We start from the raw sequence: 24,106 nt of genomic DNA, 5'->3' as shown, positions 1-24,106 counted from the left end.
CCTACTGTGCCTCTTTGCTCATGCTCCTCCTTCACTATGTTGTCAGTCCCCAGCCCCACCAAACTGAAACCTCGCCCTGTGTTCACATCATACCCATTCATGGTCCCTGGGAAAAGTCTGTCTAGCTGGAATGAATTTCCTCTCCTCTGAACATTTAGATAGACATCTGCATATAAAACACCATTATGATTCTTTCCTCATCCAGTTTTATAATAGAATGATTTTTCTCTTTATCAGCTGTTTTATTTGTTTTTTTTTAAAGATTTTATTTATTTATTTGAGAGAGAGAGAATGAGAGACAGACAGCACAAGAGGGAAGAGGGTCAGAGGGAGAAGCAGACTCCCCGCTGAGCAGGGAGCCCGATGTGGGACTTGATCCCGGGACTCCAGGATCATGACCTGAGCCGAAGGCAGTCACTTAACCAACTGAGCCACCCAGGCACCCCTCTTTATCAGCTGTTTTTAAAAAAAGTGCAAAAATAAAACAGTTCACAAAAATCAAATACTGAAATATATAAAGTAAAAAGGGAAAGTCCTCTCTATTGCCCAGTGTAACTACTGTTAAACTCTTTAACATGTGTCCTTTCAGAATGCACAAACTTACATTTTTTTATAAAAATAGTATATTCTTATACATATTGTTTTGCAACCACCTTAAAATTTTATTTCTTTTTCCACCTTTTTTTATTAACATGTGACATATATATCCACTTTGTCTTTCAATAGTAGCAAGGGGTAGTTGAGTAATAATGATGATGATGACAGCTAATGTGTACTGGACTGCTTGGTATATGCTGCACAACAAGCTTTCTGTGTATCGTCTCATTTAATTCCACAGTAACCCAAGGAAGTAATTATCACTATCATTCCCATTCATGGCTGGAGGACACTTGATGCTTAGAGAGAGTGTATGTCTTCCCGAAGGGTCACAGACAACAGAGGAACCAGAATCAAACCCATAACAGCCTAACTCCAGGGTCTACATTATTTTTAGTTTTAGTTTTTTAAAGAGTTATTTATTTATATTAGAGAGGGAGACAGAGACAGACAGAGAGAGCACAGTGGGGAGGAGCAGAGGGAGAGGGAGAGAGAGAGTCCCAAGTAGACTCCGCACTGAGTGTGGAGCCCAACACGGGACTCGATCCCATGACCCTCAGGGGCCTTGGGGCCTCAGCCCAAACCAAGAGTCATGGACACCAAAACGACTGTGCCCCCCATGTACCCCCATGGTTTGCATTATTAACCACCACACCACCTATCTTCCCAACATACCCACTTCTCCTTTGCTATATGGTAAATTCCTTAAGAGAGGAAAGTAGGGACAAAGACATCTTTTTTTCCTCTTCACATTACTCAGAACATCTATTTTTTTGAAAACTTTAAAATGAACATATTAGTAAATGAACCTTCTTCAACCTATATCTTGCCAATATCTTTTAACCCTTCTGAGGAGAAAATGCATTCAATTATACCAGATTAGGGTTTTTTTTCGATTTATGAAATATGAAAAGTATTCAGCTGACATGAAAGTCAACAGAATCATAGTAAACACATTGCCAGGAAAATTCTAAATTCTTTTTTAAAAAATTTCTTAAAAATTTGAATTATTGTTGATATATAATATTAAATTAGTTTCAGGTATACAACATAGTGAATTCAACAATTATATACATTTTTAAATGCTTACCATAAGTGTATTATATTATCGACTATATTCCCTATGCTGTACTTTTCATTCATGTGACTTGTTTTATAACTGGAAGTTTGTACCTCTTAGCCCCCTTCACCATTTCATCCGCTGCCCTCAACTCCTTCAGCAACCACTAGTTCGTTCTCTCTGAGTCTGTTTCTCTCTTTGTTGTTTATTCACTTGTTTCATTTTTTAGATTCCACATATAAGTGAAATCATATGATATTTGTCTTTCTCTGGCTTATTTCACTTAGCATAATATTGTCTAGGTCCATCTATGTTGTCACAAATGGCAAGATTTCATTCTTTCTTAAGGCTGAGTAATATTCCATTGTGTATATATGCCATGTCTTCTTTATCCATTCATCTATCGATAACCCACAGCTAACATCATACTCAATGATAAAAAGCTGAGAGCTTTCCCACTAAGGTCAGGAACAAGACAAGGATGTCCACTCTCACCACTTTTATTCAACATAGTACTGGAAGTCCTAGCCACAGCAATCAGACAAGAAAACAAATAAATAAAAGGCATTCAATTGATAAAGAAGTAAAACTTTCATTATTTGCAGATAATATGATACTATACATAGAAAATCCTAAAGACTACCAAAAAACTCTTAGATCTAATAAATGAATTCAGCAAAGTTGCAGGATATGAAAATCAATACACAAAAATCTGTTGTGTTTCTATCACTAATAATGAAATAGCAGAAAGGTAAATAAAGAAAACAATCCCATTTACAATTGCACCAAAGGAATAAATTCTTTCATACGTTACAGGGTAACTGAACTTGTTCCTCCCTCCCCTAGTTATCTCTAGATCTCCACAAGAGAACGTTAAATATCCTCTTATTTCTCTATTTTTTTTAAATTAATTAATTTTAAGTAAGCTCTATGCCCAACAGGGGGCTTGAACTCCTGACCCTGAGATCAAGTTGCATGCTCAACCAACTAAACCAGCCAGGCGCCCCATCCTCATATATTTAATAAGGTATGTAAGTGTACCATGGTGCAGTGTTAGGTAAGCGCATATACCCTGGAATGTGGGTTCGAATTCTGGCTCCACCAATTACTTTTGGAATGACTTTAAGAAAATTATTAATCTAAGCTTTGGTTCCCCATTTATGAAGTTAACACTAATAATAACACCAATTTCATTGGCCTATTCTGAAAATGGTAATTAAATAATCCATGGAAAGCACTTAAGATCTGACATATACAAAACAACTCAATAAATCTTAGCTATTATTCTTATTCTTATTATTGAGAGTAGGGCAGGGTTTTGTGAAGCATGGCCACTAGCAACAAAGTAGGAATTTCTCAAGCCTTAAATATTTAGAATACTTGATCATTCTCACTGAGATCATTCATTAAGAGTTGGTTCTACTTTAAATTCACAAATGCTTCTGGGCCCTTAAGACTTCCTGTTTGGTGTACTCACTTATTCAATCATGGCTACTGTTAGTTAGCATTTATCAGAGACCCACCAGAACATTTCTGAAAGCTGGGTTATTGTTGAAAAAGACTACCAAAAGAATGTAGTGAAGAGCAATCATGCTGGTTTTCAATAATGTATTCATTTTTTAATTAAAAATTTAAAAAATTTCCAAGAAATGCAGTGTAGTTCAAAACACTGCTAAGTGCCTTGGTGAAGATCCATACCAAATGACACAGTTGGCTCATCTGAATCTCAATCACACATGCAATTTTTCTGTTTAATTTAGGCTGAAGAGGCCACTGAAACTTTACTACTACTGAGACTTCTATTCAGTATATAGGGGTCTAGAGTAAGATAATCCCTGATTTTGGAGGGGCTGTTTTTTAAGAATGAAATGAATAACCACGCTAGCATAAAATGAATAGGTTAACCATTTGCAGAATGCGACTCTATAAGGGATGTTTGCAAACATTTTTTTCCAGGTACTCAATACATTGAAGGTAAAGACCATCCAGGTTCAGGATAAAAAAAAAATCTCAAGAGTTGTAACCCAATCAACTTCTGTGAAAAAGGAATTTGCTAAAAACTGAACAGATGTCTACACAGAGTTTAGATAAAGATCTTACTCTGTCTGGGGAGGAGGGTACTACCATAAGCTAGCAGGAAGATTCTGTTCTACCTGGTAGGCATGTTTTTATAATGGAGCTTTCACAGTTCAATGACACCTCATGTTCAAGGTTATGCAGCCCCCCAGCTCTGACTCTGCACCCATCTGGCTTCCCATGCAAAGTGTCCTGCAGCAGAAGGGATACTGCTATCAAGGGATTCTGATCCCTCTGGTACATTGTTCCAGTCACAAGTTTATAAAAAATTTAAAATTTTCGATGTCAGCCTCTCCTGGCTTCAATTACAATAAATCAGTCCCACCCTCAACCTACTCAAATTAGTTTGCAGCCAAACATCTATTTTCCACTGGAAAAGTAAAAATAGCACAGGAGTCAAGGTCAGAAAGGCTGGATATCAATGTCACTAACCTTCAGTAAGTTACTTCACCTTCTCTGCCTCAGTTTCATCAGCTGTACATAGGTATGGCAGGGACTCCCCCTCATTCAATTACAGTGAAGATAAAATGTTTTTAAGATTTTATTTATTTATTTGAGTGAGAGACAGAGAGAGAGAGCACGAGTGGTGGGGAGGGGCAGAGGGAGAGGGAGAAGCAGACTCCCTGTTGAGCAGGAAGCCCAGTGGGCACTGGGCTTGAGCCCAGGGTCATGACTCATGACCTGAGCTGAAGGCTGACATTTCACCGACTGAGCCACCCAGGTGCCCCTATTTTGGTGAAGACAAAAGTTTACATGTGATTGGGCACTTAATAAATCATGGCTCCTCAATAACCCACTTCGACCTGAAACACTGCCTGAACGGCGGGTAATCCTCCTCCCCAGAGTAGTTTTGGATATTGTTTTTCTTGTTTAAAAGTAGTACATTCTTGCTGAAGGAAAACTGCAAGGGAAAGAAAGTACAAAGAAGTGGGGTGTGTGTGTGTGTGTGTGCGCGCACGCGTGCGTGCAGGGGGGGTACAAATCACCTCAAATCCCACTACCCAATGGTCACCTAACATCTTGGCATATTTCATTTTCGTCATTTTGCTAGTATATTTAATGACATATTTTTCAAATATTTACAAAATATAGGAAAAGGAAAAAGAAAAATACCACTAATTGCACCACCCGAGCCAATCAATGCTGGTATTCCTACCGATGGTTATGCTGGGGAGCTTAAAAAATGTAACCCCATGACTAGGGTGGGTCCTTTCCTTCCAGGCGAACGCGATATATTTCCATGAAGCACACTCCTCTTCTTCATAAAATGTTACTTTGTTACTTACTGTTTTTGCCATCCCTCAGAGTTATGTTTCTCGTGTAAGAGATATTCAGTCTTCTTCCACTGCTGGATGCAAACGGTGAGTACTGGTCTAGAAAAAAAGTTAAAATTAAATTAAATTTAATTAAAAAATTAAAATTCAGCAACAAATTTACAAACATCAGGCCTGACTTCATACCTTACAAAAGAAAACGTAAAACACCCGCCCTACGCTGGCAGCTCAAATGTGTCTTCTTTGTTCCTATTACTTTAAATTTATACTTTCATATTAATACTTTCATTTATATCTCAGGAAATGGCATATGAAAAATTCCAGCTTCTCTGAAAAATGAAAGTGTTTGCAGCCTCAACACTCTTCCTCCGGGGGTCAAGTGGCACAGTGGTCTTCCCCTTCTTGGGCAAATGCATTCTGGGTCACCAAAATCTCCACCACTCACTACTCTTCTCTCGCCTCGCCTCTTTCTGCATCACTCGTCCCGCCCACAGGCTTGTGTGCTCATCCTCTGTTGGACAACATCCAGGAGTTACAGCATCGCTGAACTGAAGCAATTTCTTCTGAAGCTCCTATGTGTGCCGGTTATAAATTGTAAAAAGGAAGGAGAGTAAGAGGACACTCGATTCTGGGGTGCCTGGGTGGCTCAGTCTGTTGAGCGTCTGCCTTTGGCTCAGGTCATGATCCTAAAGACCCGGGATGGAGCCCCGGGTCAGGCTCCCTGCTCAGTGGGGAGTCTGCTTCTCCCTCTCCCTTTGTCCCTCCCCCCGCCGCCCCGTGCTCTCTCTCTCTCACTCTCTTTCAAATAAATAAATAAAGTCTTTAAAAAAAAAGAGGATACTCAATTCTAACAATGCTATGTTCAGGCTTAGGAATACAGTGCGGGCATATTTAGATGCATTTCATTTAGTGTAAAAGGACAAAATGAGAATAGAGCACACATCTCCTAAAGCGGTAGTTATATATTTTAAGCTTTCAATATAACTTTCTTGAATGAATCTAGAAATTAAAGATCCTAATAATAAAACCCTATAATATAATAATCCTAAAAATAATGAAGAGATAAATGGATTAATTTTTTTTTTCCCTGTTTGCTCCAAAGGTCAGAGTTAGCCTGCAGTAAATATTCTGGAGCAAGTTTGGGAAGAGCTCAGATTTTGCTCAATTTAGAGGGAAGAACTTTTAAAGGAAGAACTGACTGAAACCATAACAGGTGAATGAGTTCTCGTTACGAATTTCCTCAGGTGTTAAGAAGAGGTTGAGCAACAGCTTAGAGGGGGTATTGAAGCAGAGATGTGTGCGTGTGCCAACCGGGACGAATCTCTGCCTTGGTCCTTCCTGTGCTCAGATTCTCTGATTCGAGGAAGTACCTAGGTCTCTAGTTCATCAGAAATTTGATCACAGAATGGAAAAGAAAGGAGGAAATAATGCAAGGATAAATCTCAGGTAACCCAAGAGAACCTGAGAGTCTCCAGTGCTCTGTCTTTAGTCCCTAGGACCCAGGAAGTTGCCACAGGTACAGAAAATACAACAACGTAGGCCCTTGAGGAGCGGTGAATTAAAAAAGCTTTGGAAGGAGTCAGCGCAGGGTGTAGGAAGAACTAGTGTTTGGTTGAAAAAAGACCCATCTCAACACTGTTAGGCAATTAGTTAAGTTTTATTTAATGGGTTAAAAAGTGTGTATGGGCACATCCGTGAAATGTGAATCTACTCTACTTCACACTAAAAACCACATTAGCAAAGGACAGCATCAATCGCTGAGAGAAGAAAAGGGACACAAGAGTGGCATAAAGAAAGAAAAGCACCTCCAATGCTTATTCATAGACTCTTAACAAGCAGAGCAAAGAGAAAAGCATTCCATACCTTGTGACTGAATGTTGAAAACATCAGACATGGCTTTCTCCTTGAGGATGAGACCCAAAGCTGCCTGGCATAAAAACTCCTTGGCTGTGGCCTTCCTACTGGGAAACAGTTCCTTGTGGTGTTGAGTGATGAAATCTGTGTGCACGTTCCCAGCCTCAAACTCTGGATGGCCAGACAGGCTGAGAAGGAAGTCAATGTTGGTATGCAGTCCGACAATCTGGGAAGAGAATAAAGCCCACGTCCCCAATGAGTGGGGAAAACAACAGATTCAGAAAATCATTTCTCGACAGATGTTGGCGAGGATGCGGAGAAAGGGGAACCCTCCTACACTGTTGGTGGGAATGCAAGCTGGTGCAGCCACTCTGGAAAACAGTATGGAGATTCCTCAAAAAGTTGAAAGTAGAGCTATCCTATGACCCAGGAATTGCACTACTGGGCATTTACCCCAAAGATACAAGTGTAGTGATCCGAAGAGGCACCTGCACCCCAATGTTTATAGCAGCAATGTCCACAATAGCCAAACTATGGAAAGAGCTTAGATGTCCATCAACAGATGAATGGATAAAGAAGATGTGGGGGGTGTGTGTGTGTGTGTGTATGTATATAAATTTATTATATATATACTAATATATATATTATATATATATTCCATTGTGTGTATATATATATGTGTATATATATATTATGCAGCCATCAAAAAATTGAAATCTTGCCATTTGCAAAGACGTGGATGGAACTAGAGGGTATTATGCTAAGCAAAATAAGTCAATCAGAGAAAGACAAGCATCATATGATCTCACTGATATGAGGAATTTGAGAAACAAGACAAGAGGATCATATGGGAAGGGAGGGAAAAATGAAACAAGATGAAACCAGATAGGGAGACAAACCATAAGAGACTCTTAATTTCAGGAAACAAACTGAAGGTAGCTGGAGTGGAGGGGGGTGGGAGGGATGGGGTGGCTGAGCGATGGACATTGGGGAGGGTATGTGCTATGGTGAGCGCTAAGAATTGTGTAAGACTGATGAATCACAGTCCTCTACCCCTGAAACAAGTAATACATTATGTGTTAAAAAAAATTAAAAAAAAAGAGAAAATCATTTCTATGGCATCTGCTCTTTGTACGAAGTATTTTCCACAATGGACAACTCTCAAGGAAAATAAAAAACCTACTAAAGTACCACATGGCAGCATTAGGACAACTTGTAGGAAAAACAAAACAAAACAAAACAACCCACTTCACCATCACTATCTATCTGGACTTAACACTTAAAACTATTTTATGATACATTTTTTAAAATGTAGCAAACTACATTTTACTCTATGATAAAGAGGAAATAGGAAATGATGTTAGGGTAGGTCACATGGATATATTTAATTGACTCAGGCTAGGAAAGTGATAAATGTTAAGAAACTTAAATGAGATTTATTTGCAAGATATTGAAGGACTTGCCACTCAGAATATGCCCACAAAATAGGAAGACTGCAAACTGAGGTTAGGATTGCTACACTGAGGAGGAGACAGGATTAAATGACCTCAAAGGAACTTCCTTCCGACACTAAAACCCAAACTTTACACACCGATGTAAAAATGAAAAGGTATGAAATGAACCCACATACGCCCAATAAATGGGATCAAGGGTAAAACCAGCTATCTGAGCCTTGGGTTCATTCATTCATTCATCCAATCATTCATTTAATAGACATTTACTGAGCACCGTTAGGTGCCAGGTCCTGATCCAGGTACTGGGGACACGATGAGGAACGAAACCTCAGAGAGCTTACATTCTAGAGACAGATAACAGACAATATCTATAAACAAATATCTAATATGATGTCAGGCCATATGAAGAAAAATAAGGCTGGTTAAGGGGACAGAGAAGAGCAAAGGGCCTTATTTTAAATGGGGTGACCTGGTTTCAAGCTACACTACAAAGCTGTAGTAATAAAAACATTATGGTACTGGCACAAAAATAGACACAAAGATCAATGGAACAGAACTGACAACCGAGAAATAAACCCATGCTTACATGGTCAATTAATCTATGACAAAGGAGGCGAGAATATACAGTGGGAAAGGACCATCTTTTCAATAACTGGTGTTGGGAAAACAGGACAGCTACATGCAAAAGAATGAAACTGGACCACTTTCTCACACCATACACAAAAAATAAACTCAAAATGGATTACAGATCTAAATGTGAGACCTGAAACAGTAAAACTCCTAAAATAAAACATAGGCAGTAATCTCTCGGGATATCAGCTTTAGCAACATATTTATGGATATGTCTCCTCAGGCAAGGGAAACAAAAGGAAAAATAAACTACTGGGACTACACCAAACTAAAAAGCTTTTGCACAGGGAAGGAAACCATCAACAAAATGTCTCTCTCTGTCAAATACATAAATAAAATCTTTAAAAAAAAAAAAAAGGAAGAAGAACTGGAGAAGATAGATGCAAATTATGTGTCCTGATAAGGGGCTAATATCCAAAATATATAAAGAACTCCTACAACTCAACACCAAAAAACCTAATAATCCAATTAAAAAGTGGGCAGAGGACCTGAACATTTTTTTTCCTCCAAAAAAGACATACAAATGGCTAAGAGACACATGAAAAGATGCTCACGATCACTCATCATCAGGGAAATGCAAATCAAAACCACAATGAGATAGCACCTCATACCGGTCAGACTGGCTAGCATCAAAAAGACACAAATAACAACTGTTGGTAAGGACATGGAGAAAAGGGAACCCTTGTGCCCTATTGGTAGGAAGGTAAATGGGTGCAGCCACTGTGGAAAATAGTATGGAAGGTCCCCCAAAATTAAAAACAGAAATATCATATGATCCAGTAATTCCATTTGCCGGCTATTTGCCCAAATGAAACAAAAACATGAATTAGGAAAGATAATGCACCCCTATGTTTATTGCAACATGATTTACAATAGTTAAGATATGGAAGCAGCCCCAGTCCATCTATAGATGAAGGATAAAGAAGATGTGGTGTATACACATAACAGAATACTACTCAGACATAATAAAGAACGAAATCTTGCCATTTGTAACAACATGGATGGACCTAGAGGGTTATTATACTAAGTGAAATAAGTCAAAGACAAATATTGTATGATTTCACTTACATGTGCAATCTAAAACACAAAGCAAACACACAACAGAAACAGACTCATAAACAGAGAACTGATGGTTGCCAGCAGGGAAGGCGATGAGGGGATAAGTTAAATAGATGAATGGGATCAAGAGGTACCAATTTCCAGCCGTAAGTAAGTCACAGCGATGAAAACTACAGCATATGGAATATAGTCAATAATACTGTAATAACTTTGGGGGCAGATGGTAGCTACACTTACTGTGGTGAGTCCTGTGTAAGGTATAGAACTGACTCACTCTGTTGTACACCTGAAACTAATATAACATTATATATCAACTATGTTTCAATTTTTAAAAAAATGGATGGGCACCTGGGTGGCTCAGTCGGTTAAATGTCTGATTCTTGGTTTCAGCTCAGGTCATGATCTCAGGGTTGTAGGATTGAGCCCTGCGTTGGGGCTCTGTGCTCAACGCGAGTCTGCTGGAGATTCTTTCTCTCCCTCTCTCTCTCTCTCTCTCTCTCTCTGCTCTTCCCCCACCTTATATGCGCATGCGCATGCCTTCTTTCTCGCGCGCTCTCTCTCAATAAATAAATAAAATCTTAAAAAAAAAAATGGAGAAGGCCTGGGAAGGATTCTGAATGAGCAGGAGCTGAGGATGGTGAGGAGGGAGTCTTGCGATCATGTGGGGAAAGAACATTCTGGAAGAGAGAATAGGAACACATGGGTCCATGCTGGGTGTGTCTAAGGAATGGCAAGGGGAGCCCTGTGTGGTTGGAGCCACAGAGATGAGAAGTTTGGTCAAATTAATGACATATAACACTTTGGATGTCATGGGTTAATAAATCCTTCTATGATGCTACATCAGTATGGTTTGGGGCTTACTGCACCAAGGAAATCAATGTGCTACAAAAAAGCAACAAACTCCGTCAAATGGATAAAACTGAACATAATTATTTTCCTTTGGGGAAAATAAAACCAGACTGTACGCCACACTTGTGTAGCTGGCCTTATCTAACAGGATGAATATGAATTTAATATCAGATTTCACTGAAGTATAACACTGACGTTAACAGTTTTAGCCCTGCAATTTTTCTTTTCTAGCTCAATCAGAAAGTCATTAAACTCTATTCTGACCCATGGGAATGTGAAATCAGTTTGTTCCTGACATCTGGGTAACTGGTGGAAATAAGCCGACAAGGACAAAGGCTGACCAATCATGACGGACATACTTGGCTGTGGAGATACACAGATCGTCAGGGTCCCCAACATGGCCCCAGGGCACTCACATTGTACTGACGAAGGCTGTACCTCAGTTTCGTCAAGGCCGCCTGGCGATCTGCAGCCCATACAACCAGCTTTGCAATCATGGGGTCATAATGCACTGAAACCTCATCTCCTGAAATTGAAAAATCACAGTAATCACAGTCAAAATTCAAAGTCATAAAATATGACATGCAAGACATTCTGCTGGGGCTTTATGCTCATTTCACACTTGATCTTCAGGAGCTCTTGCATGACAGATATCATTACCACTGTTTTATTCATGAGGAGCTGAGGCTTGAAGGGGTTTAAAAACTTACCACCAGTCTGAGGAGAGTATGGCCATCCAAGGGCACCAGGCCCGAAAACAGTTATCCAATAACACACAGGCTGGCTTTCTCCATCCTACCTTCTTCTAAACCTTCTTTTCCCTTTGCATTTTGTAAGTCTTCAAACTGCCTCTACCCTCTCCTGTCACAATCACTTCTGCCCTTAGCATTCCCTTCCCTCCATCCCTCAGTTTCCTCATCAGAAAAATATGGATAACAATCCTACTATCCTGTAGGGTTCTTGGGAGGATTGACAATAAAAGGCCAAATGCCATACCTGGCAGAACCAATAAACAAACAGTAGCTATCATTGCTACGACAGAGTCTTAAAGAACAAGAATCTGAACCACACAGTCCCGTAAGTTCAGGGCCAGGCACATGAAGACCCAGCTGTAAGCCAGCCTATGCCACCCAAGCTGCTGGCTGGAATACTTTAAAAAAAAAAAAAAACAAAAAACTGAACCGTGCACATCTCATGGTTCAAGGTTAAAAATGGTTCAAGTCAAAAGGATGTGGTATGTTATAAAGAATACTGTTCTAGGACCTTTGTGTGATTTTTGGCAGGTCACTTGGCCCCTCTGAACCCCAGGGTCTTCATCTATAAAATCAAGGGGTTAGATTACACTCTCTTACCCATCACCCACCCACCTATCCACCCCATCACTCACCAACACATACTGAACACTTCTAGGCCCAGGCCTGAGCAAGGTGCTGCAAATATAACATGGAAGAAACTTACAAATATAGTGGGAAAACTAGACAAGGAGTAAAAGGTTACTGTAAAACAGTATAAGGAAAGTGCCTGAGGAGTACACAAGGGGCTCGGGGAACGCAGAAGAGGAGGGTTGCGGAAGATTCTTGGAGTAGATGATGCTCTCAGTGCCGAGATGTCAATCTGGGAGTCCTTCGCGGAATTACACCTCTGTTATCCTTTGAGCACCTTTATTAAATTACACTGCAAGTTTTGCTTGCCCTGCAGATTTTTTCTTTTCCGTTGCGAGTGTTCTCTTTTCTCTCTAAAGTGTTCTGCTATTAAGTTAAAAAAAGGCACTGACTACTAAATCTTGCTGTGGTTTAGTCAGAGTTCTCAAAATTCTTCCACTTTGTCCTCAAGAGGTCCTGATTCCTCATTTTGGCTTTCAAGACACTATGTGATCTGCTTTCAACCTGTACCTCTAGCTGCACCTCCAACTATTCACCATCCTGACCCCTTTTCTCCGGCCACATGTTTTCTTACAGTTCCTCCACCACACCTGGAGTTAAGCTCTCCTTTCTTTACTGTTCTGCGTGCTGTTCAATCTGCCTACTCAAATCCACTCCACACTTCCTCTTCAAAATGTGTCCGGGCTGTATTGGCCTAACATAACCTCTAATCCTGAGAACTGCTTTTCAACATTCACCACCCGGATAACTTCTCTGGCAGCTAAAGTCAAGGTGGCAGGAGCTCAGAGCATGGACTCTGGAGCCAGAGAGACTGGGTCTGAATCTTGGCTCCAAGGGTGACCTTGGGCAAGTCACTTAACTTCTCTGTGCCCTGGAGTCCTCATCTGGAAAATGGGGGTGATAATAACACCTACTCACAGGGTAGTTCAGCCCATATAAAAAAAAGTCACCTGGAACAGTGTATACAGTACACAGTACATGCTAAATAACTGTTATGACCATTGCTGGTAATCACACGCTATGACAGCTCTTGTGCTGTTATTGTTTTATTTCTCTTTCTTTTATTGTTGTTTCGCTTGCACTGAGTTTATATATTAATTCTCCAGCTTGACTCTAAGTCCCTTGAAGGCAGAGGGCATTGGGCATAGCGGGGATCAGTGCCTTAAATCACTTTTAGAACTAGGCAGAGTAGAAATATGAAACAGTACACGCAAAATGTTTGTTATTTAGGTTTGAACAAGTACTGCTACATTTCAACAAAGGGCGTATTGTGTAAAAATACTAGCTATTTTTTTTGTAAATAACTATTCCAGAAAGAAAAATAAAGATTAATGAGAAACCAATTAAGTCCTTTATTCTAAAACATACTAAACATTTCCATAAGACACAGGGAAAAGATGCTGTCCAGAAATAGTAATGCACCGAAAATTCCACAAGACCGAGACTTTTCATTGAATTCACTTTACCTTGTCTCACTCCAGTTTCGATCCTAGTGCAAAGGTCTGCCTGAGGAGTGGAGAGATGCACTAATGGCCCAGCCCCGGGCATGAAGTTATTGTCAGGATCTTCTGCATATATTCTAGCTTCAAAGGAATGGCCCTGCAGAGTTATTTCTTCCTGGCTCAAAGGAATCTTCTCTCCTGCTGCAATCTGGTGAAAGATGTGCTTCTATGAAAATCCCCCTTACAGCACCTACGAGACTTGGGAAGTTGATGGTCTTGCCTTTTTCCATGGAAAACGTGCATTCAGGCTTTATAACGAAGCCAAATAAAAACTATTATTTTCCTCACCTCCCCGAGTTTGAGGCAAAAACAAAAATAGGTTAAAAAACAGATGCAGCTTGGAAATAATGTATTAAGTACAATGGATTTCTAGAGTCTTTAAAGTAGAGAAAGCAGGTGAACTGATGACTAAATTATAAATATAAAAATCACTGTTTTTTCAATGTAATACAATTAAAGTTCTTCTTGGCAAGATAATCCATTTTCATTTAAAACATCAGTGCTCAGTTACCAAACCAATCTTCTTTTTATAGCTAATTATTAGTTTGTGTTTAGGACTACACTCACAGCTATGGCTAAAGTGTGGCATTTGTCATCTTTGTTAACCTTTTTTTTTTAAAGTTTATTTATTTAAGTAATCTCTACACCCAATGTGGGGCTCAAACTCACCACCCTGAGATCAAGAGTCATACACTCTACCCACTGAGCCAGCCAGGCGCCCCCATCTTTGTCATCTTCATCACCGAGTGAGTGATAAAGCAAAACAGAAAGGGGAACATGATGGTTTTTCAATTTTGTTATGTTAACCCATATTGCGTGATACCAGATTATAAGCAGGATGACCATCATTGTCTACCACTACTACAATCACACTGACTGTTATGTACCAATACAACAACTCTCTTTCTTCAACTAGTATAATTTGGAAAAGGCTATTGGAGGACATGCTGTCACTCTCTCTCTCTCTCTCTCTCTCTCCTTAAATTATCCTCCAAGATGAGAAAAAAACAAACTGAGAAAGCAAAAGATACAGGGGAAGAAACTAAGTAATTTAGCACTACTTGCAACTAAGGAAGTAAGCATGAAACAGAGGCAAAGGTTTCATCTCTCTAAATCTGTAGATAAGAAAAATCAGGAGGCACAGCAGTTAAGAATGAAAGGAAAATGAACGACACTGAATGCCTTTATGACATGGTGTTTTGAACCACAGACTCTGCAGCCCTATTGCCTGGGTTCAAATTCTGTCTCTCTATTTCCTCTGTTCTGGGCATGTTTCTTAACCTCTTGATGCTACAGAGAAAAGTGCATATAGTAAGCACTACACAAGTGTTAGCTATTGTCATTTCATTCTTATCCTTTATAATGAAACACTTTAATGTTTTAATAAAGAATCCTATTTGTCTTGATATAAACAAGAAGGACCATGTGTCCATATTTCATGATGTGATCTTACTTCTGACTATATAGCCCCATTTCAACCTGGCTTATCTTTGCCTATTTTCCTCTCAGGTTGGCTTCTATCTGAGCTCAGAAGAGACAGGCCCCAACCGTGCCTCTGGATCCTTGGAAATCTGTGCCATGTGAGTTCTCTCAGGCTTAGACATTGAATCTTTGGAACTCCTGGACCTTGGATCTTCTCCCCAGTTTCCCCTGGACATGGCTACCCACCTGCATCTGCAGCCTAGATGCTGACAACATTGCAGCCTCATTCTAGGGAGCCTTTGACTCCAGAGGCTGATCCTGGAGCTTGAATTCACCAAATGGTGAGGCCCCTGGTTTTACCTCTGCCTGGAAGCAAGACTCCAAAGTGCCTTGAACACTGTAAATGAGGTCCAGTGGAATCCATCAGTTCAAGAATGCCACCCCCTCCCGCGCCAGATAAGAAAAGCCTATTTCTCTTTTTAAAGGGCCTTCAAAGCTCTTGCAATTTCTTGAGGTGCAGAAATAAAAGTCTACTGGTTCCCCTTATGCCCAAAAGCTTTCTCTTCCCTTCCCTAGAAACCTTTTATCCATCATGATTTCAAAATTCTGGCTCCTGGGGCGCTGGGGTGGCATAGTCAGTTAAGCATCTCACTCTTGGTTTCGGCTCAAGTTGAAATCTCCGGGTCATGAGACTGAGCCCCACGTCAGGCTCTGCACTCAGTGCGGAATCTCTTTCTCCCTCTCCCTCTGCCCCCCCACCGCCTTTAAAAAAAAAAAAAAATTCTGGACTCTCTCAATTAGTTCCTTGAATTCCGGAAACAGAAGCACTCTTTCTAAAACTTTCTAAATTCGCTACAATTTTCCCATTACTTACTAACACCTACTAGCCTGATGTGCCTGGTTTTCATTAGCTCCCAAGGCTATAAAGGCCCCCAAAGAATCTTATGGCTCAACTAAAACCACCAATCATCCCCAAGGAACCAGCAAAAGGAACATGATATTATTGTCCATCGACATTCTGAAAAGACAAAATTATCAAAATAATCAAGACTTTAGCATCACAACACACAAAAAAATTTTAGATTCAGAATATATAAAGAACCAAGAATCCTACAGAGGTCAAAAGTATTTATAGTACTTAAACATTTTTTTCATATTAAAAAAGGCAATAAAATCAACTGTTTTCAATAATGAGAGTAAAACAGACTAAGGTATTATTCTTATTTGAAGGAATATGCTTTGTGGAACTCTAGTTCAGGCCAGCGTTTCTCAAACTATTTATAAAAAAGGAACAATTATAGACTTATACTTTTGTAACATATAGTAGACGTATCATAGCAATGTCAAAAATGCTATAAAAATTTCTAAACACTTATTCTGAATGGGTTACACTTATCCTACCACAGGCAACAGCAGTGTGCAAGTCAGCACTTGCATGTGGCTCACTCTATTGGTAGACCATTACCTTGGCTCTTCATTCCCAGCCCTTCCTTAGCTCATTTCACCGGGGCTAGCATCTGTCCTGCCTCTAAAATCAAATGATGGCCTAGCCTGGAATAATGTGGCCTCAGGTAGAGCATGAGGCTTTGGTGTTGAGATAATGTGGTCAGAAGAAAGCCTCAGTGGCAGCATCTCACTTGCCCCTTGCCTTAGGCTACCCCATGCTGAAGAGAAATGATGGTAAGTGACAGGTTAGAAATCGGAGTCCATAAAGTGACAATAATGTCACAGCAACAAATGAAATATCATCTTTAACTTCCCATTTTCCTGTCCTCATGACAACCACCAAGAATTGAACCCTTGTCCAAAGTGACACCTTCTTTTAGGAGGCTAGCAGGTAACCTATTGTCAAGACTGATCTTTAACAGAAAAAATACTCCCACCCTAAGCTGCCACTCCACCAAGTCAGTTCCTGTGATCATCTCAGTAACAGGATGTTCCACTTGCAGCCTTGTATTCATTTCCATGAAGTAGAAATTGTGCTTTGAGTCCATAATAAACTCCACGGTTCCTAAAAGATAAAATACAACAGTCACACTTCAATAGCATACGGTCAGTAGAAATCAAAATCTTCTATGATGTATCACATCAACTTCTTATTAATATATTTTTTTAATTTTATTTTATTTAAATTCAATTAAATAACACATAGTGTAGTATTAGTTTCAGAGGTCGAGTTCAGTGATTCATCAAGTGGCATATAACACCTAGTGCTCCATTCCATCACATGCCCTCCTTAATGCCCATCCCCCAGTTACCCCATCCACCCACATCTCCCCTCCAGCCACCCTCAGTTTCCTATAGTTAACAGTCTCTTATGGTTTGTCTCCCAAAGCCAGAGAGAGAAACAAATCACATCAACTTTTAATGCTGCCGTCATTCAATGGTAAACATTTTGCATTTCCTGAAGAAAATATCTCACATATTGCAGCAGCAAATGATTCTTACTAAAAAATAGGGAGCCACATGAAATCTAGCAACAGAAAAGTATGTTTGGGGTTTTCAGCAAAGGGTAAGCCCAAGTTGTGAGTAGTCTCAACCGTTGCAGCAACGAGAACACGGCTGGACCATGTGTTATGGCTTCAGGGCACCAAGATCCCTGGAACCTCACACTGTGACATCCCATCTCCCTCTAGCCCAGTAGAATAAATATAGTAACATTTTTTTCTCCTGATTGTGGGCTTTGGAGGTTTCCTTTAAAAGTCCTTTAGCTGGTGATCCATTGGAAGATTGTTTAGCAACTAAAGCTACATCTTTTCCAACTTTATTAAGGTATAATTTAATATAATAAAATTTATCCATTTTAAGTGTAGGGAAGTGTGTTGAGTTTCACTTGCAACTGAATACAGTCATAGAACCACCACCACCACCATGAAAATGCAAAACATTTCCATCATCCAAAATGTTCATTCCCTTGTTCCCCTTTGCAGTCAGTCCCTGCCCCAGGTCACCGGCCCCAGGCAACCATAGTTTTTTCTAGAATGTCATATAAATGAAATCATATACTACATAGTGTTTTGTGTTTGAGTTTTTTTCACTTAGCTGAAAGTAGTTCCATATACTTTAAGACTGTTTCTCAAACTGGGAGTCATAACCCATTAGCGCCTTGTACAAATTTAGTGAAGACTTCCAGTTTCTGATCCATAAGAAGCTAAGAAGTCACCATTCTAACCTGATAAGAGTAAAAAGCCAAATAAACTGAAAAATCAACAATTTTTCTCAGATCCATCAGAGATATGAAGTCACAGGGCAAACTGCTGCCCCCCAAATCAGAGAGACAGGCAAATACAGAGATTCACAACTTACTGGAACAGAAACCCATGAACAAAACTTCTAAGGAATAAGTACCAGAGGAGGAAAAACCTGCTGTAACTGACAAGTTGCTGGACACTCAGTGTGGATGACTCTGAGAGTCACAATCCCCAAGGACAGTCCCCCATACTTTTGTGTTTTACCTCCAAAAGCTCTATCAGGTCCTCACAGTGGATACTGGAGAAAAATCCCCTTGACCCTCTAGCAGTGGAAGGGGAAAAGGAATCATTTGAAGTACGCCAGAGTTCTGTTCTGACCAAGATTTGTCCATAAGAGAACTATTTTACTAGAGCCTAAACTATGGGGGTTTCATCAGAGCCTAATTAACAGAACCGAAGGAAGGGAAATACACATCTCCAGCCATCCTGTCCCCCACAAATGAATAAATCAAAACAAATCAGGAAAAAAACAAACTGAGACGCACTGGTGAAATTCAGGGCACAAGCTCACCAAAAAACTTAAGACGTAATCCTAGGACTATAGAACACCTCCCCTCCCCAACACCTAATCACCACATGACTAAAGACCAGTTCACCACAGTTCTTTTTACCTGGTACTTCAGGTCTGGCTATCAAGAAATAAATCACAAGGCACACTAAGAGGCAAAAAACAGTTTAAAGAAACTGAAGAAGCATCAGAACCTGATTCAGATATGACAGAAATATTGTAATAATCAGACCAAGAACTTTTTTTTTTTAAAGATTTTTAAAATTTATTTGTCAGAGAGAGAGACAGCACAAGCAGGGGAGAGAGGCAGAGGGAGAAGCAGGCTCCCCGTTGAGCAAGGAGCCCAATGCGGGACTCGATCCCAGGACGCTGGGATCATGACCTGAGCCAGAAGCAGATGCTTAACCGACTGAGCCACCCAGGCATCCGCAAAGAACTTAAAAACATTTTGATTAGTACACTAACAGCTTTAATGGAAAAAGTAGACACATGCAAGAACCCACATGGATAACATAAGAAACATGGAAATTCAAGGAATCAAAAAGAAATACTAGAAATTAAAACACTGTAATAGAAATGAAGAATGCCTTTGGTGGGCTCACCGATAGACTGGACACAGCTAAGGAAACAATCTCTGAGCTTGAGGATATGAAAACAGAAACTTCCAAAACTAAAAGCAAAGACAAAGAAGACTAAAAAAACCAAAACAGAATATCCAAGAACTGTGGACAACTAGACAAGGTGTAACAGATACATAATGGGAATACCAAAAGAATAAAAAAGAAAGGACCAGAAACATTATTGAAGCAATAATAAGAATTTTCTCAAATTAATGTTGAGACATTGAACCACACCTCTGGAAGGTCAGAGAACACCAAGCAGGATAAATGCCAAAAAACCCCTATACCTAGGCATAACATTTTCAAAGTACAGAAAATAAAAATGAATGAATGAATGAATGAATCCTGAAAGAATCTGGGGCGGAGGGGAAACACCTTACCTATAAAGGAGAAAAGATAAGAATTACATATGATTCTCTTCAGAAACCATGCAAGCAAGAAGAGTGGAGTGCTATTTAAGGTCTTGAGTGGGAAAAAATCATCAACTTGGTATTCTGTTACCTTGTGGAGTTATCCTTCCAAATGAAGGAGAAATAGGGACTGTTTCAAATAAACAAAAATTGAGAAAATTTATTGGCAGTGGATCTATCTTGCAAGAAATGTTAAAAGAAGTTCTTTAGAGAGAAAAAAAAATGCCATATAGATCAATAATCCAAAAAGACACAACAACCTTAACATGTATGCACCTAAGAAGAGAGTATTAATACATGGGATAAAAACTGAGAGTAAAAACTGAGAACTGCAAATAGATGAATCCACTAATACAGCTGGAGATTTTAACACCCCTCTATCAGAAATGGACAAATCTAGCAGACAGAAAAGTAAGGACATAGTTGAACTCAATAGCACGATCAATAAATGGGACATAATCGATGTCCATACACTACTTTATCCAACAATAGCAGATTACATATTTTCAAACTTAGATGGAACATTCACCAAGACAGACCACATTCAGGGTCACAGAAAAAAACCTTAACAAATTTAAAAGAATAGATATACAATGTTTGCTCTCAAGACCACAATTAAATTAAAAATCAATTGAACTAGAAATCAGTAATAGAAAGATAGCTGGGAAAAAAATCCCCAAATACTTGCAGACTAAATAACACAGTACCAAGTAACACATGGGTCAAAGAAGAAATCCCAAGTGAATTTTAAAAATATTTTAAACTAAATGAAAACAGAAATGCAACTTTTCAAAATTTGTGAGATGCACTGAAAGCAGTGCTTAGAGGGAAATTTATACCACTGAATCCATATATTTGAAGAGAAGAAAGATCTAAAATTAAGCTTCCATTTTAGGAACCTAGAAAAAGAACAGCAAGTTAATTCCAAAGCAAGCAAGAGAAAAGAAATAATAGAGTAGAAATCTATGAAATTGAAAACAGAAAATCTATAGAGAAGACCAATAAAACCAGAAGTCAGTTCTTCGAAAAGATCAATAACATACATAAGCTTCTAGCCAAGTTGTTTAAGGAAAAAAAAAAGAGAGGAGAGACAAATTATTAATATCAGAAATGAAAGAAGAGAAATTACTATAGGTTTTACGGTTAATAGGATATTAAAAATATATTATGAACAACTCTATGCCCATAAATTTGATAACCTAGATGAAACTGACCAATTCCTTGAAAGACACAATCTGCCAAAAGTCACACAAGAAAAAATCACTCTGAAACAATATGAATAGGCCTGTATCTACCAAAGAAGTTGAAATAATCATTAATAACCTCCAAAACCTCCAAAATAGACCCAGATTGGTTTACTGGTGAGTTCTACCAAACACTGAAGGTAGAATTTATACCAATTTTCTATAATCTCTTCCAGAACATAGAAAACAGAACACTTCCTAACTCATTTTAGGAGACCAGCATTACCTTAATACGAAAACGAGAGAAAGCTATTACAAAAAAAACTACAAATCAGTATCTCTTATGAACATGGAAGCAATGGTCCTCAACAAAATATTAGCAAATCAAATCCAATAATGTATAAAAGTAAGTATATATCATGACCAAATGGGATTTATCCCAGGTATGCAAGGCTGGTCCAACATTTGAAAATCAATTAATGTAATCCATCACATCAACAAGCTAAAGAAGAATCATATGACTGCATCAATAGATGCAGAAAAAGCACTGAATGAAATCCAATATCTAATTATAATAAAAACTCTTAACAAACTACTAATGGAGAGGAACTTCCTAATTTGATAAAAGATTTACGAGAACCCACAGCTAATATTATATTTAATGGTGAGAAACTAGAAGATTTCCTACTAAGAAAAGAAATAAGGGAAGGATGTCCATTCTCACCACTCCTTTCAACATCATACTGAAAGTCCCAGTAATGCTATGAGGTAAGAAAAGGAAATACAAGGTATACAGATTGAGGGGCGCCTGGGTGGCTCAGATGGTTAAGCATCTGCCTTCGGCTCAGGTCAAGATCCCAGGGTCCTGGGAACGAGCCCCACATCGGGCTCCCTGCTTGGCGGGGAACCTGCTTCTCCCTCTCCCTCTACTGTTCCCCCTGCTTGTGTTCTCTCGCCCTCTCTATCAAATAAATAAATAAAATCTTAAAAAAAAAAAAAAACAAGGTATACAGAGAAGGAAGAAATAAAACTGTCTCATCACAGATGACTTGTCTATGTAGAAAAATCCAAAAGAACTGAAAAACTTCTAGAACTACAAAGTGATCATGACAAGCTTGCAGGATACAAGGTTAATATACGAAAGTCAATTGTTTTCCTATATACCAATGATGAACAAGTAGAATTTGAAATAAAAACACAATACCATCTACACAAGCACCCCCCAAATGAAATAGGTATAAATCTAACAAAATATATATAAGATCTATATGAGAAAATTACAAAACTCTGATGAAAGAAGTCAAGGCAGAACAAAATGGGAAGATATTCCAGGTTCATGGAAGGAAGACTCAACATTGTCAAGATGTCAGTTCTCCCAACTTGTTGTATAGAAACAACACAATTAAAACTCCAGCAAGTTATTTTGTGGACATCAAAAAACTGATTCTAGCGTTTTATAGGGAAAGGCAAAAGACCCAGGATAGCCAATTCAATATTGAAGGAGAATGACAAAGTTGAAGGACTGACACTGAGTTCAAGATTTACTATAAAGCTACAGTATTCAAAATAATGAAGTACTGGGAAAAGAACAAATAGATCAGTGGAACAGAACAGGCAGCCCAGAAATAGACCTATATAAATACAGTCAGTTGATCTTTGACAAAGGAGCAAAGGCAATACAATGGAGCAAAGATAGTCTTTTCAAAAAATGGTATTGGAATGGTATATGGTGTATGTCTAGATACAAAAAAATAAATCTAGGCACAGGTCTTATACTCTCAGAAAAATTAACAAAATGGACCATAGACCTAAATTTGGAACACAAAACTATAAAATTCCTAGAAGAGAGTAGGAGAAAACCTAGATGACCTTGAGTAGGAGAAAACCTAGATGACCTTTGGAACACAAAACTATAAAATTCCTAGAAGAGAGTAGGAGAAAACCTAGATGACCAGTTACTTACTCTCCTGACTGTGCGGCTGACTGGCTCACTGCTGCTGCCCAGGAGAGTAGCATACCACATAGAGAGCCCGGGAAAAGATCAAAATTCAAAATTCGAAGTATTTCTACTACTGATGTCTTTTTAGGTACAACAGCAAAGGCACAATTCATTAAAGAAATAATTGATAAGCCAGGCTTCATTAAAATTAAAAAGTTATGCTCTGCAAAAGATAATGTCAAGAGAATGAGAAGATAAACCACAGACTGGGAGAAAATATTTGCAAAAGACACCTCTGATACAGGACTACTATCCAAAATGTACTAAGGAGTTGTAAAACTCAATAATAAGAAAACAAACAAACCAATTTAAAAACTGGGCAAAACACCTGAACAGACCTCACTAAAGAAGAAACACTGATGGCAAGCAAGCATATGAGAAGATGCTCCAATCATGTTACCAGGGAAATGCAAATTAAAATGAGATACAACTATACACCTATTAGAATAGAACACTGATAATACCAAATGCTAGTGAAGATGTGGAGCAACAGGAACTCTCATACATTGCTGGTGAGGATGCAAAATGGTACAGCCACTCTGGAAGAAAGTTTGGCAGTTTCTTACAAAACTGAACATATTCTTACCATATGACCCAGCGATTAAACTTCTTGTTTACCTAAATAAATTGAAACTATGCTCATACCTATGCCCACACAGAACTCTGCACATAGATTGTTATAATAGTTTGATTTATAATTGCCAAACTTAGAAAGCAACCACGATATCCTTCAGTAGGTGACAGGATAAACTATGGTACATCCAGACAATGGAATATTATTCAACACTAAACAGAAATGATCAACCCATGAAAAGACATGGAGGAAACTTAAATGCATATTATTAAGTGAAAGAAGCCAATCTTAAAAGGCTACAAACTGTATGATTCCAACTGTATGATATTCTGGAAAAGGAAGAACTATGGAGGCAACAGAAAGATCAGAGATTGTTAGGAGTTAAAGACAGGAAGGGATAA

At 38.9% G+C, this 24,106-nt stretch overlaps 1 protein-coding gene across 3 annotated transcripts in view; it reads right to left on the bottom strand.

The window, feature by feature from the left end:
* MCCC1 (methylcrotonyl-CoA carboxylase subunit 1) overlaps positions 1-24,106 on the bottom strand; it is a 60,554-nt gene that overhangs the window by 8,825 nt on the left and 27,623 nt on the right. For all 3 annotated transcript variants that reach the window (XM_028101074.2, XM_028101070.2, XM_028101072.2), the window contains 5 exons: positions 17,043-17,170; positions 13,702-13,885; positions 11,270-11,379; positions 6,871-7,087; positions 5,020-5,106 (listed from right to left, as the gene is read on the bottom strand). In XM_028101074.2, the coding sequence (XP_027956875.1) occupies positions 5,020-5,106; positions 6,871-7,087; positions 11,270-11,379; positions 13,702-13,885; positions 17,043-17,170 (726 nt within the window). The remainder of the gene's footprint in view (positions 1-5,019; positions 5,107-6,870; positions 7,088-11,269; positions 11,380-13,701; positions 13,886-17,042; positions 17,171-24,106) is intronic.

This window comes from Eumetopias jubatus, unplaced genomic scaffold (assembly GCF_037043125.1).
Source record: "Eumetopias jubatus isolate StellerSeaLion01/CBP00866 unplaced genomic scaffold, mEumJub1_p1.0 scaffold_1, whole genome shotgun sequence".
NCBI classification, from domain to species: domain Eukaryota; kingdom Metazoa; phylum Chordata; class Mammalia; order Carnivora; family Otariidae; genus Eumetopias; species Eumetopias jubatus.
This window is presented reverse-complemented; position numbering and strand designations above follow the sequence as displayed.